The sequence below is a fragment of the Haliotis rufescens genome, unplaced genomic scaffold, assembly GCF_023055435.1.
Source record: "Haliotis rufescens isolate VD_foot unplaced genomic scaffold, xgHalRufe1.0.p SCAF_34, whole genome shotgun sequence".
Taxonomy (NCBI): Eukaryota; Metazoa; Mollusca; class Gastropoda; order Lepetellida; family Haliotidae; genus Haliotis; species Haliotis rufescens.
The window spans coordinates 3537421-3550987 of NW_025964046.1; the positions used below are offsets into that span (position 1 = coordinate 3537421).

Genomic DNA, 13567 nt, shown 5'->3' on the forward strand with positions numbered 1-13567 from the left:
ACAATATGGCTTCAATATGACTTCAGTGTGATTACAATGCGGCTTCAAATGACTTCAGTATTATACCAATATGGCTTCAATATAACTTCAGTGATATTACAATATGGCTTCAATATGACTTCAGTATTATTACAATATGACTTCAGTATATTAACAACATGGCTTCAATATAACTTCAGTGATATTACAATATGGCTTCAATATGACTTCAGTATTATTACAATATGGCTTCAGTATATTAACAACATGGCTTCAATATGACTTCAGTGTTATTACAATATGGCTTCAATATGACTTCAGTATTATTACAATATGGCTTCAGTTTATTAACAACATGGCTTCAATATGACTTCAGTGTTATTACAATATGGCTTCAATATGACTACAGTGTTATTACAATATGGCTTCAATATGACTTCAGTGTGATTACAATGCGGCTTCAAATGACTTCAGTATTATACCAATATGGCTTCAATTTGACTTCAGTGTTATTACAATATGGCTTCAATATGACTTCAGTATTATTACAATATGACTTCAGTATATTACCAACATGGCTTCAATATGACTTCAGTGTTATTACAATATGGCTTCAATATGACTTCAGTATTATTACAATATGGCTTCAGTATATTAACAACATGGCTTCAATATGACTTCAGTATTATTACAATATGGCTTCAGTATATTAACAACATGGCTTCATTATGACTTCAGTGTTTTTACAATATGGCTTTAATATGACTTCATTGTGGTTACAATATAGCTTCAGTGTTCAGTGACACCAAAATGTTCTATGCGAGGAGCATCTTAAACACCACAATATGATTATTAATAATTTCACCAATGAACAAGTTATCATTGATATAAACATATCTCGTGTGACGTTTCTACGATTATTATTATTATTATTATTATTATTATTCTATATTAATACATGAGTAACATATACTAGTATGTTTCCATGAACATAAGAAATGTCTGCTGAAAGAATATTTTTATATTTTAACCAATACAATAGAATAATTATGTCATATCTTAATATATCATACCTATATAGTTATTGTGCAGCCATATATGCCAAACTGGTCAGAATACTTAAAAAATAATACCTCAGACACAGTGACATTAACTAATAGGTGTACTCCCCTTTTTCATGAGGTTTGGTGAAAGGGGGGTTTAACGTCGCGTCCACGATCATTGCTCTCATATAGCGGCGTGTGTGTGTGTGTGTGTGTGTGTGTGGGGGGGGGGGGGGGGGGGGGGGGGGAGAGTGTGTTTGTAGGGGGTGAATGGGGGGTGCTTTAAACCTTGTTGCAATGAGTGTACTTAACAATTGCTTAAAACATTAATATCTTACAATAGTTACCTCCAGGCTCACAGACAAAGATGAGCGTTTCTTCTGTGGTTTTCCCCTGCACGGTGTGACTGTGTTGGTGGCTGTGCAGACATATACTCCTGCATCAGTCTTACGTATGTTCTTTATATGAAGCGTCCCATTGGCAGAGATGAAACCGCCTACACCTTTCTTTGTCCAAACTATTGACGTCACTTCCGGGTTTGCTTCTGCTGCACAGTGGATGGTCAAATCATCAGACTCGTTGACCACTCTCCTGGTACCGTCCATGTGCACGAAAGGTGGATCTAAAATGTGGAATTGAGATGTAGAATATTTGTCACACTGGTCGCAGTCCTACAATAAGGGGCGGTGGGGTAGCCTTGTGGTTAAAGCGTTCGCTCGTCACGCCGAAGACCCGGGTTCGATTCCCGACATGGGTACAATGTGTGAAGCCCATTTCTGGTGTCCCCCGCCGTGATATTGCTGGAATATTGCTAAAAGCGGCGTAAAACCAAACTCACTCACTCACTCCTATAATAAAGTGGTGTGTGCTGAGATGAGTACCACTGATTCCTCGTGTTATGTTCAGAAGATGATGCATGTTATTCTACAGTGACGTCAGCATTATAACAATACGACTTCAGTGTTATTAAAATATGACTTCAGCATTATAACAATATAACTTCAGTGTTATAACAATATGACTTCAGCATGATAACAATATAGCTTCAGTGTTATTACAATATGACTTCAGCATTATAACAATACGACTTCAGTGTTATTACAATATGGATTCAAAATGACTTCAGTGTGATTACGATATAGCTTCAGTGTTATTACAATATGACTTCAGCGGTATAACAATACGACTTCAGTGTAATTACAATATGACTTCAGCATTATAACAATACCACTTCAGTGTTATTACAATATGACTTCAGCATTATAACAATACGGATTTCAGTGTTATTACAATATGACTTCAGTGTTATTACAATATGGCTTCAATATGACTTCAGTATTAATACAATGTGGCTTCAATATGACTTCACTGTGATTACAATATAGCTTCAGTGTTATTACATAATGTCTTCAGACCCGTGAAGATTCCCGGGTAGAATAGGTCTTCAGCAACCCATGCTTGCCGTAAAAGGTGACTACGCTTGTCGTAAAAGGCGACTAACGGGATCTGTAGGTCAGGCTCGTTGACTTGGTTGACCCATGTCATCAATCCCAATTGCGTGGATTGATGCTCATGATATTAATCACTGGATTGTCTGGTCCAGACGCGATTATTTACAGACAGCCGTCATATAGCTGGAATATTGCTGAGTGCAGCGTTAAACAATAAACAAACCAATATGGCTTCAGTGTGATTACAATATAGCTTCAGATTGATTACAATATGGCTTCAATATGACTTCAGTGTTATTACAATATGGCTTCAATATGACTTCAGTGTGATTACAATGCGGCTTCAAATGACTTCAGTATTATACCAATATGGCTTCAATATGACTTCAGTACTATTACAATATGGCTTCAATATGACTTCAGTATTATTACAATATGGCTTCAGTATATTAACAACATGGCATCAATATGACTTCAGTATTATTACAATATGGCTTTAATATGACCTCATTGTGGTTACAATATAGCTTCAGTGTTATAACAATATGACTTCAGTGTTATTACAATATAGCTTTAGTGTTATTACAATATGACTTCAGTGAAATTACAATATGACTTCAGTGTTATTACATAAGATGTCCCAGACAAATGAATGAGGTGAGGCGAAATGGCGACGTGCATGCACGCATGTGTGTTTTTGTGTGTATGCCTGTGTGTGTGCCTGTGTGTGTGCCTGTGTGTCGAAATGTGTGCGTGCGTGGGGGGGGGGGGGGGGGGGGGTCCCCGATTGTGTGTGTGCTTCTGCCATGCCGCAGTTAAACATTGATACCCCACCCAGACACAGTATACTGACTGTTATCCACAGTCGGTAATGCCGACCGCGAGGCAGGGTAACAACAAGTACCATCTTTTAACGTCTTTTTGGTATGACGTGGTCGTAGGATCGAATCACCGACATTCCACTCTCAAAAATGAATGAAGGAACTGTATATCAATCATGTCAAAGTTAACTCTTCAGTGATAGTTCTATTGAACAAAGAAGGGAGTACATTTATCTGCTTATATCAGATACTTAATCAACATCCAGTACTTACAATGGACGGTGACTTTCACATTAGCCTGTCCCGGAGGCGATATGCCATTATCTGCCGTGCATCTGTACTTCCCCTGATTGGATCTCGCCACACGGTCGAGGGTGTAGATCTGATCGGCCCCACTCTTCAACACGACATCTCCGTGGTACCAAGTGAAGGTGGTGGGTGCAGGGTTACCTCCCTTGACAGTGCAGTTGAGGGACACATTGGATTCGTCGACCAGGAAGGTTAGTCCAGAGCATGGCTTCACGGCCTGTATTGCAACTTTTGGAGGATCTGCAATAATGCTTCATTCTATATAAATCAGGAGGCGCTATACATGAACCGGAAGTTATTGAATAAGTCCAGGCGTACATGTGAGTGAAGCCGTGAGAATTTCGGTTCAACGTGGTCTGCCCTCTGCAGTCAAATGATAGATCCTCCATATGAACCTAATTGAAGGCTGGTTGGCTGGTTTGTTATTTTACGCCGCACTCAGCCATGTTTCAGCTATATAACGGCGGTCTATAAATAATTGAGTCTCGATCAGACAATCCAGTGATTGACATCATGAGCATCGATCTACGCAATTGGGATATGTTGACATGCATCAACCAAGTCAGCGAGCCTGACCACCCGATCCCGTTACACGCCTCTTACGACAAGCATTGTCACCTTTTACGGCAAGCATCGGTTGATGAAGACCTATTCTACCCCGGATCTTCACGGGTAGACTAGTATGGTAGAGGGAATGATTAAATATGACTCATCCATGTCAGCATGAAGTGCACTGCTACATGTACACACGCTATGATCTTTACGTTGAGCTTTCATACCTCTTGATGGCTCGGTTGGTCATGCTCGTTGACGTGGTTGATTGTCTGGTCCAGACTCGATTATTTACAGACCTCCGTCATATTGCTGAGTGTTAAACATCAAACAAAAAACAAACAAACAGCAAAGTTACTGGGGCTCTGTTGTAACAGGGGATGACTTAGTGTTATACAGGGGTACCTGTATTTGCCATACTTACATCGCACATCCAAAGTAACCGTGTTGCTCCTCATCCCTCCTCCCTGGCACTGCCAATCAGTAGAGTCATCCCGAGAAACATCCCTGATGGTCAATGTGTACGTGTGTCGTTGTCCGTCTTCATCTGAACATTGGGTCCTGTTATTCCCCGTTATCTGTTGCCCTGTGTCTACTGCTACATGGCAGACAGATCGAAATGAAAGGTTATCACGTATCCTGAATGTAAATAACCCCGCGACATTCGCATTGACAACCTCGCAGGTAAACGTGAACTCACTCCCCAGAACGGAATACACTCCAGAGCCCTTCATGTTAATGGATCCACCTAGAAAAGACAGGGATGCTACACTGAAAACATGCAACGTTTTACGTTCGTCTGTCAAAACAGATGTACCATTTTATCAAATAGAGAGTTTTTAAGTATGATGTTGTTCGTCGAATATGCAAGTGGTATGGATGGAATACTATTAATTTGAGTGTATAGTTACTGTGTATGAGTACGAAGATGCCGCGAAGGTCTCCTATTCTTATGCGTGATGAGTAAAGACGTGTCAAGCAAGCATTTTAAATAAATTATTTCAGCTGGTTGTCAGGTAACTAAAGCTGTAATTCTTGTTTAACAGGGAGCTAAATACTGACACGAGGAAATGTCCTGCTTAATGACGTTATCATACTGATGAATATTGCAGTAATGAATTCTTATCACTGAGCATCACGCTGACAGCCGCCATTACATTATAGAGGACATAGGGTGAGTGAGTGAGTGAGTATGGTTTTACGCCGCTGTTAGCTATATTCCAGTAATATCACGGCGGGGGACACCAGAACTGAGCTTCACACATTGTACCCATGTCGGGATCGAACCCAGGTCTCCGGCGTGACGAGGAATGCTTTAACCACTAGGCTACCCGACCGCCCCATAGAGGACATGGAAAACGAATTACAAATTACGTTGTATCCGATGAACGTTGTTTCGAATTCCAGATTTTGATTAAGATTAGGGTTTTTCAACACTTTTCCACTGCTCTTTAGTTCCACCGAAGTGAAACATTTCTACAGCGTGTGTCTCTGTGATCATTCCCCAACAATAGGCCTGCATGCCATGACATAGCCGATCTTCAGGACACCGCTGACCTCACCTAAATATATTGTCGAGGTCACCTCATTCATGTACTTTGTTTGTGAAATCAAAATTGCTCTCGCAAAGATTAATGTAAGCAGAGGCGTTTCTTTTATTATTTCCAACCACAACAAGTAGAGCGCATCCGCAATGCTGTGGGCGGAGACACACATGATGTCCTTCCGACCACAACAAGTAGAGCGCATCCGCGATGCTGTGGGCAGAGACACACATGATGTCCTTCCGACATAAACAAGTAGAGTGTATCCGCGATGCTGTGGGCAGAGACACACATGATGTCCTTCCGACATAAACAAGTAGAGTGTATCCGCGATGCTGTGGGCGGAGACACACATGATGTCCTTCCGACCACAACAAGTAGAGCGCATCCGCGATGCTGTGGGCAGAGACACACATGATGTCCTTCCGACATAAACAAGTAGAGTGTATCCGCGATGCTGTGGGCAGAGACACACATGATGTCCTTCCGACATAAACAAGTAGAGCGCATCCGCGATGCTGTGGGCGGAGACATATATGATGTCCTTCCGACATAAACAAGTACAGCGCATCCGCAATGCTGTGGGCGGAGACACACATGATGTCCTTCCGACATAAACAAGTAGAGCGCATCCGCGATGCTGTGGGCAGAGACAGACATGATGTCCTTCCGACATAAACAAGTAGAGCGCATCCGCGATGCTGTGGGCGGAGACATATATGATGTCCTTCCGACATAAACAAGTACAGCGCATCCGCAATGCTGTGGGCGGAGACACACATGATGTCCTTCCGACATAAACAAGTAGAGCGCATCCGCGATGCTGTGGGCAGAGACACACATGATGTCCTTCCGACATAAACAAGTAGAGCGCATCCGCGATGCTGTGGGCGGAGACATATATGATGTCCTTCCGACATAAACAAGTAGAGTGCATCCGCGATGCTGTGGGCGGAGACACACATGATGTCCTTCCGACATAAACAAGTAGAGCGCATCCGCGATGCTGTGGGCGGAGACACACATGATATCCTTCCGACATAAACAAGTAGAGTGCATCCGCAATGCTGTGGGCGGTGACACACATGATGTCCTTCTTACCGGGTGTGACAAAAACTCGACGTTTTAAGCCCTACCGCATATCACAAACCTGCGGACGGACGTCAATACGACCAAAGTCATCGTCAGCCCGCTTAACTCTATCATCAATTAAAAGGTTTGTTTTTATTGCTATTTGGTGAATCTTGATCTGAGTAATGTTGTGTGTGATGCGAGCAAACCCTAGTCATATGTACAAGCGAACCAGCTCTGCTCACAGCTTCACTAAATATAGATGTTAGTGATCAGGAAGTATACTCACTGCCAAAAGAAACGCGAATACCAAACATCTTGGTTAATATATGAAGACTTGCTCATATTCAACAGATATCGATTGGTTCGATGCATAACCGACCACACTGGTATGTTGTGTGAACCGATGCTCATGAACGCATCACATGTGACGTCATAGATCCATGACTCGACAGGCACCATTTGTCTCGTGCAGGATTAGTGCGTAAAGTCTGGAAATCACGTGCAGCATATCGTGATAAGAATACTTACTCTGTGGTAAACCTTGCCTGATTGTTAGTTTTGTACATCAACTGGTACACATGGGAAACATCTCTTCTTGACGTACATACTTCTCCATATCTTTCTATGGTTCGCATGGATAAATTTGCTAATAATATTTCTCCAGGACAAGATGGCGTCTCAACTGAGTTCTTAAAAGCGTCAAAACCTTACACACTCTCTCTTTTTACATTAATATGTTATAAAATATTTCAAGATATGTGGGGATATCTTCACGTCAGGGTACTCCATGTAGGATATATGGAGGCTGACCCCAATAATAACAGAGACATATCATTGATAGATTCATGATCTCTATGTAATTTGCCAAAATAAGATATAAGTTTAACACCGCTTAATATGCTTAATTTTCAAGAATACTACAAATGATGTGTATGTCTGTACTCTATGTGGGTGTATGTCTGTGTGTGTGTTGTGGGTGTATGTCTGGATGTGTGTTGTGGGTGTATGTCTGGATGTGTGTTGTGGGTGTATGTCTGGATGTGTGTTGTGGGTGTATGTCTGGATGTGTGTTGTGGGTGTATGTCTGGATATGTGTTGTGGGTGTATGTCTGGATGTGTGTTGTGGGTGTATGTCTGTATGTGTGTTGTGGGTGTATGTCTGTATGTGTGTTGTGGGTGTATGTCTGTATGTGTGTTGTAGGTGTATGTCTGTATGTGTGTTGTGGGTGTATGTCTGTATGTGTGTTGTGGGTGTATGTCTGTATGTGTGTTGTGGGTGTATGTCTGTATGTGTGTTGTAGGTGTATGTCTGTATGTGGATTGTGGGTGTATGTCTGTATGTGTGTTGTGGGTGTATGTCTGGATGTGTGTTGTGGGTGTATGTCTGTATGTGTGTTGTGGGTGTATGTCTGTATGTATGTCTGTATGTGTGTTGTGGGTGTATGTCTGTATGTGTGTTGTGGGTGTATGTCTGGATGTGTGTTGTGGGTGTATGTCTGTATGTATGTCTGTATGTGTGTTGTGGGTGTATGTCTGTATGTGTGTTGTGGGTGTATGTCTGTATGTGTGTTGTGGGTGTATGTCTGTATGTGTGTTGTGGGTGTATGTCTGTATGTGTGTTGTGGGTGTATGTCTGTATGTGGATTGTGGGTGTATGTCTGTATGTGTGTTGTGGGTGTATGTCTGTATGTGTGTTGTGGGTGTATGTCTGTATGTGTGTTGTTGGTATATGTCTGTATGTATGTCTGTATGTGTGTTGTGGGTGTATGTCTGTATGTGTGTTGTGGGTGTATGTCTGTATGTGTGGTGTGTGTGTATGTCTGGATGTGTGTTGTGGGTGTATGTCTGTATGTGTGTTGTGGGTGTATGTCTGTATGTGTGTTGTGGGTGTTTGTCTCTATGTATGTCTGTATGTGTGTTGTGGGTGTATGTCTGTATGTGTGTTGTGGGTGTATGTCTGTATGTGTGTTGTGGATGTATAACTGTATGTGTGTTGTGGGTGTATGTCTGTATGTGTGTTGTGGGTGTATGTCTGGATGTGTGTTGTGGGTGTATGTCTGTATGTATGTCTGTATGTGTGTTGTGGGTGTATGTCTGTATGTGTGTTGTGGGTGTATGTCTGTATGTGTGTTGTGGGTGTATGTCTGTATGTGTGTTGTGGGTGTATGTCTGTATGTGGATTGTGGGTGTATGTCTGTATGTGTGTTGTGGGTGTATGTCTGTATGTGTGTTGTGGGTGTATGTCTGTATGTGTGTTGTTGGTATATGTCTGTATGTATGTCTGTATGTGTGGTGTGTGTGTATGTCTGGATGTGTGTTGTGGGTGTATGTCTGTATGTGTGTTGTGGGTGTATGTCTGTATGTGTGTTGTGGGTGTTTGTCTCTATGTATGTCTGTATGTGTGTTGTGGGTGTATGTCTGTATGTGTGTTGTGGGTGTATGTCTGTATGTGTGTTGTAGATGTATAACTGTATGTGTGTTGTGGGTGTATGTCTGTATGTGTGTTGTGGATGTATGTCTGTATGCGTGTTGTGGGTGTATGTCTCTATGTATGTCTGTATGTGTGTTGTGGGTGTATGTCTGTATGTGTGTTATGGGTGTATGTCTGTATGTGTGTTGTGGGTGTTTGTCTCTATGTATATCTGTATGTGTGTTGTGGGTGTATGTCTGTATGCGTGTTGTGGGTGTTTGTCTCTATGTATGTCTGTATGTGTGTTGTGGGTGTATGTCTGTATGTGTGTTGTGGGTGTATGTCTGTATGTGTGTTGTGGATGTATGCCTGTATGTGTGTTGTGGGTGTATGTCTGTATGTGTGTTGTGGGTGTTTGTCTGTATGTGTGTTGTGGGTGTATGTCTGGATGTGTGTTGTGGGTGTATGTCTGTATGTGTGTTGTGGGTGTTTGTCTGTATGTATGTGTGTATGTGTGTTGTGGGTGTATGTCTGTATGTGTGTTGTGGGTGTATGTCTGTATGTATGTCTGTATGTGTGTTGTGGGTGTATGTCTGTGTGTGTGTTGTGGGTGTATGTCTGGATGTGTGTTGTGGGTGTATGTCTGTATGTGTGTTGTGGGTGTATGTCTGTATGTGTGTCCGTGGTCTAGTGGTAGAGCGTCCGCCCGGAGAGCGGAAGGTCCGGGGTTCGATCCCCGACCGGGTCATACCAAAAGACGTTAAAAGATTGTACTTGTTGTTACTCTGTCTGGCGCTCGGCATTAAGGGGCTAAAACAAGGACTGGTCGGCTCGGAGTCAGTGTACTGTGTCTGAGTGGGGTATTCATGTTAAACTGCGGCATGGTATCTCAATGAGCTAGCACTATAAATCGGACTAGTACAAACAGCCACACACACACACGTGCATGCACGTCGCTTTATAGGTGCAATAATCTTGGACGCGACGTTAAACCCAATTTCACCTCACCTCACCCAGAACCAAATGTATAAATGTTGCTCAGTATTTGACGTTTAGCAAACAGTTGCCTCAGTCCGATGACGTCACTGGTAAAAGACACTCGGAAACGGAAAACACTTCAAATCCCAATAATCAGTGTCACCTAACGTCGGCTCTGTTTACATGTGTTAGTTAGCTCGGTCCCACGATGCACTTGTGGAATATTTCGTTTCTCGTGATTCAAATTTATAAAAACTTAAATTCACATCCTTCTGTTTGCTGCCTGTGTTTTATCGATAATCTCACACTGATCGGATACTAGATATAGGACTTAGTAATCCACAAACTACCCACATTAGTGGTGTTTTAGTATTTCGAAAATGCTAACTTTGTCTCTAAACGATACGGTGCCGGCAATTAGGTGTAACAGCCCGTCAGTTGGCCGTGTTCAAGGATTTGCAATGTACGACATAGCTTATTACAGCTTTCATTTTAAACCATTCTCGGAAAAAACACACTGTTAGTCTTTAACTCGGCATCTTAGAAAGTAACACAGTTTGCTCGCTGAATACATTGTTTATTCCTGGGAATAATCTTCCCATAACACACTTATGATAACCTGTATATACTTACAAAGAATAACAAAGATGTAGAGGATGTTCCGTTTGTCGAGTAAAAAAACATGTTTCCCTCATCTCGTGACGGGGAAAGGAGATATTTTCACGAGGTGATAGAAAAATGATGTTTCACTCGGCACATAAAATATCCTATTTATTTTATACTTTTTGTGTATTGAATTATTTCATTACAACCAAGTAACGTCAATTCTCCCTCATTAACTCGCAGTGACGTTTCACCATTGTTTGTAGGTGCGACCTGAAAAGTAGTTCCGTCTTTGTAAAATATAACCAAACGTACCCCCAAAACATATTTTACGTCAATATATAGACACTGCTGTTCAGTATATTTGACTGTTCTTTTGATAATGTTAGCAATTATCCCTGTAGTTTATCCAGATTCCCGATGGTTAATTCTGACTCGATCGCCGAATGACGAGGGCGACGCCATGTTTGTTTTTAAACAGTGAAAGTAGTCCCTACTTGATCTTTGATATTTGCATCTCTATCCGCATATGACACCAACGGATATCGTTTTTATCCGTTGGCTTTATCCTGCCGAGAAACCCACACATTATATGATAAAACTCATTATCATACATTTAGATATCATTATATACTAAATCAACTTCAGCAAAAAAAATTCTTGAAATTTACGAGATGGTTGTTGGAAGCGAAAGAATACACGCTTACAATAATGACGCTTTGGAAATGAACAGTCTCTATTGACGTTTTATTGGAGAAACTTACAGCTTATAGCGAAACAAGAGAATAACGAACAGCAAGAAGAGATATTAACTCCATAAATGACCATCTGTCATTATCTTGCCTTGCAAATGTGGAATGAACGCAAATAGGAAGTCAGCAGTCTGTGTATCAAGACAATCGTTCCATCAAAGTGTTATCTTCACTTAAGTGCCATGTTCACTGCAATGCAATTATCACTATTCTCAATTTCAGAAAACTAAGTCTTTCACACTGAAGCTCATAAACAGAAAGATTCACAAGGAAAACTTTTAAATATACTCACAGAGAGTGGCCCGAACACATAACAGTAGAAACAACAGATGTCTCAAAAGCCCAATTTCTGCCATGGTGATAGCTGAACCGGATTGTCACTGACGTGAGTAAACTTTAACAGCCTGATTTCAATTTATATCCCAGTTCTAATTCTGACATACAGTTCCGGACATAACCCACTTTAGGTATTTCCTGTATGATGGGACACTTCCGATAAAGGCTACGACTTGCAATGTTCGTGTGACGTAATACGGAGTAAGAGTTATGCCCCTTATTGTTTTTAGTGATGGTTCAAAATTAAAGCTGGATTTTATCAGGTCTTTCAAAGAACATTTCTTCGTTTTTTTAACAATATTTCGTTTTTCAGAGAGAGTCCACCTGTTTCTTTACGTTAGACAACATTGTCCCGTACATTTGGCATAAATTCAAGAAACCAGTTACATCTAAGTTAAACTTATGACAAGGCGTTCTTTATACATACTTCCTTGTGAGTATAAATCTCAAGTCCACCACACAATTGAAAAATATGTTGTATATATTATATTCATATCAATAATACTGGTAGATACTGCTGATCAGAATAATAACAGGATATACTGAAATTATGAAATGTAATGATTGCAACCACTCCTTAATAATATTAAAATGAAAAAGACACCCCAGTATTGGATATATAGAGCATATTATATGAGTGTTGATGTCATACTATGTTTACGACACGAGTGTCTAAATTCCAGTATTTCCCGTGAGCATTGATCACCAGCGTTGTCCTTGAAAACCACAATTTGTAAATGACGTCAACAATTCTTCGGCTATGACGCCGTTTCCAATGTGACATCATTCCGACCTCACGTCTGAATACGATTCGAATGACGTCAATTATGACGTCCGGATGACGGAAACAATACACTGTTGTCTAGGGCATATATGATTTTTATGAACTCTGATATGTTCGCCCTCGTGGGTAATAAGCATGTTTATCCCCTACGAGGACGGCATTGCTGACGTCATTCTAATCATATTGTGACGTGATGTCGGAATGACGCCACACTAGAAACGACGTCATAGTTGGAGATTGTTGACGTCATTTACAAATTGTGGTTTTCTAGGACAACGGTGGTGATCAGGGGGCCGTTTTCGCGGGCTTGACCAGAAAAATGGTCATGACCAGAAACGTAGTTTATCGTTTTAGCGTTGCGGTCATGTGACCGCCCGGTCGTTCGGTCATGAAAACACACAACCGCGGTCACGACGCGGTTGTCAGCCCAAACAATATGGCGTCGACGACGTCTCATCTTGTGCCGCTAGCACTTTCCGAAGAAGAATCTGGCATCAAATACAAGTTATTGGTACCTCCTGATGTCGTACAGAGGTGCAGACAAGGTGAGTGTAGCAGAATGTTAACTTTATCAAGAATTAGGAAGGTGGACATGTTGAAATGCATCATATTTGTTGTCGTCTGGGAGCGGGGCTGAAGGCGGGACAATCGTCTGCCATCTGTAGGCCCTGTATTTATATCTCGCACTCATGAGTGTGTGAATTAAATGGGTTAATTTTTTAAGAAAACAAAGTGAGGTTACATATAGACACTTTGTATGTAGATCTATGTATAAATCATCAGGTAGGTGTCCACAAACGGCACGGTGAATGCTGTCACTAGTGTCAGTACGGACCGCTCGCAAAAACAATTAATGGAAATAGCCGGGCTCGCACAGGCTGATTATCATATTATCATTAGGCCTAAATCTAATGTTATTAATTCACTAGAT

General features: G+C 41.3%; 1 protein-coding gene across 1 annotated transcript; it reads right to left on the reverse strand.

The window, feature by feature from the left end:
* Positions 1 to 794: 794 nt before the first annotated feature.
* Positions 795 to 11923, reverse strand: LOC124127148 (lachesin-like). The gene is made up of 5 exons (XM_048380922.1): positions 11809 to 11923; positions 4580 to 4903; positions 3568 to 3843; positions 1370 to 1644; positions 795 to 809 (listed from the first exon to the last, which is right to left on the reverse strand). Exons 1-5 carry the CDS (start codon positions 11870 to 11872, stop codon positions 795 to 797), a joined length of 954 nt encoding a protein of 317 aa, XP_048236879.1. The 5' UTR covers positions 11873 to 11923.
* Positions 11924 to 13567: the final 1644 nt, after the last annotated feature.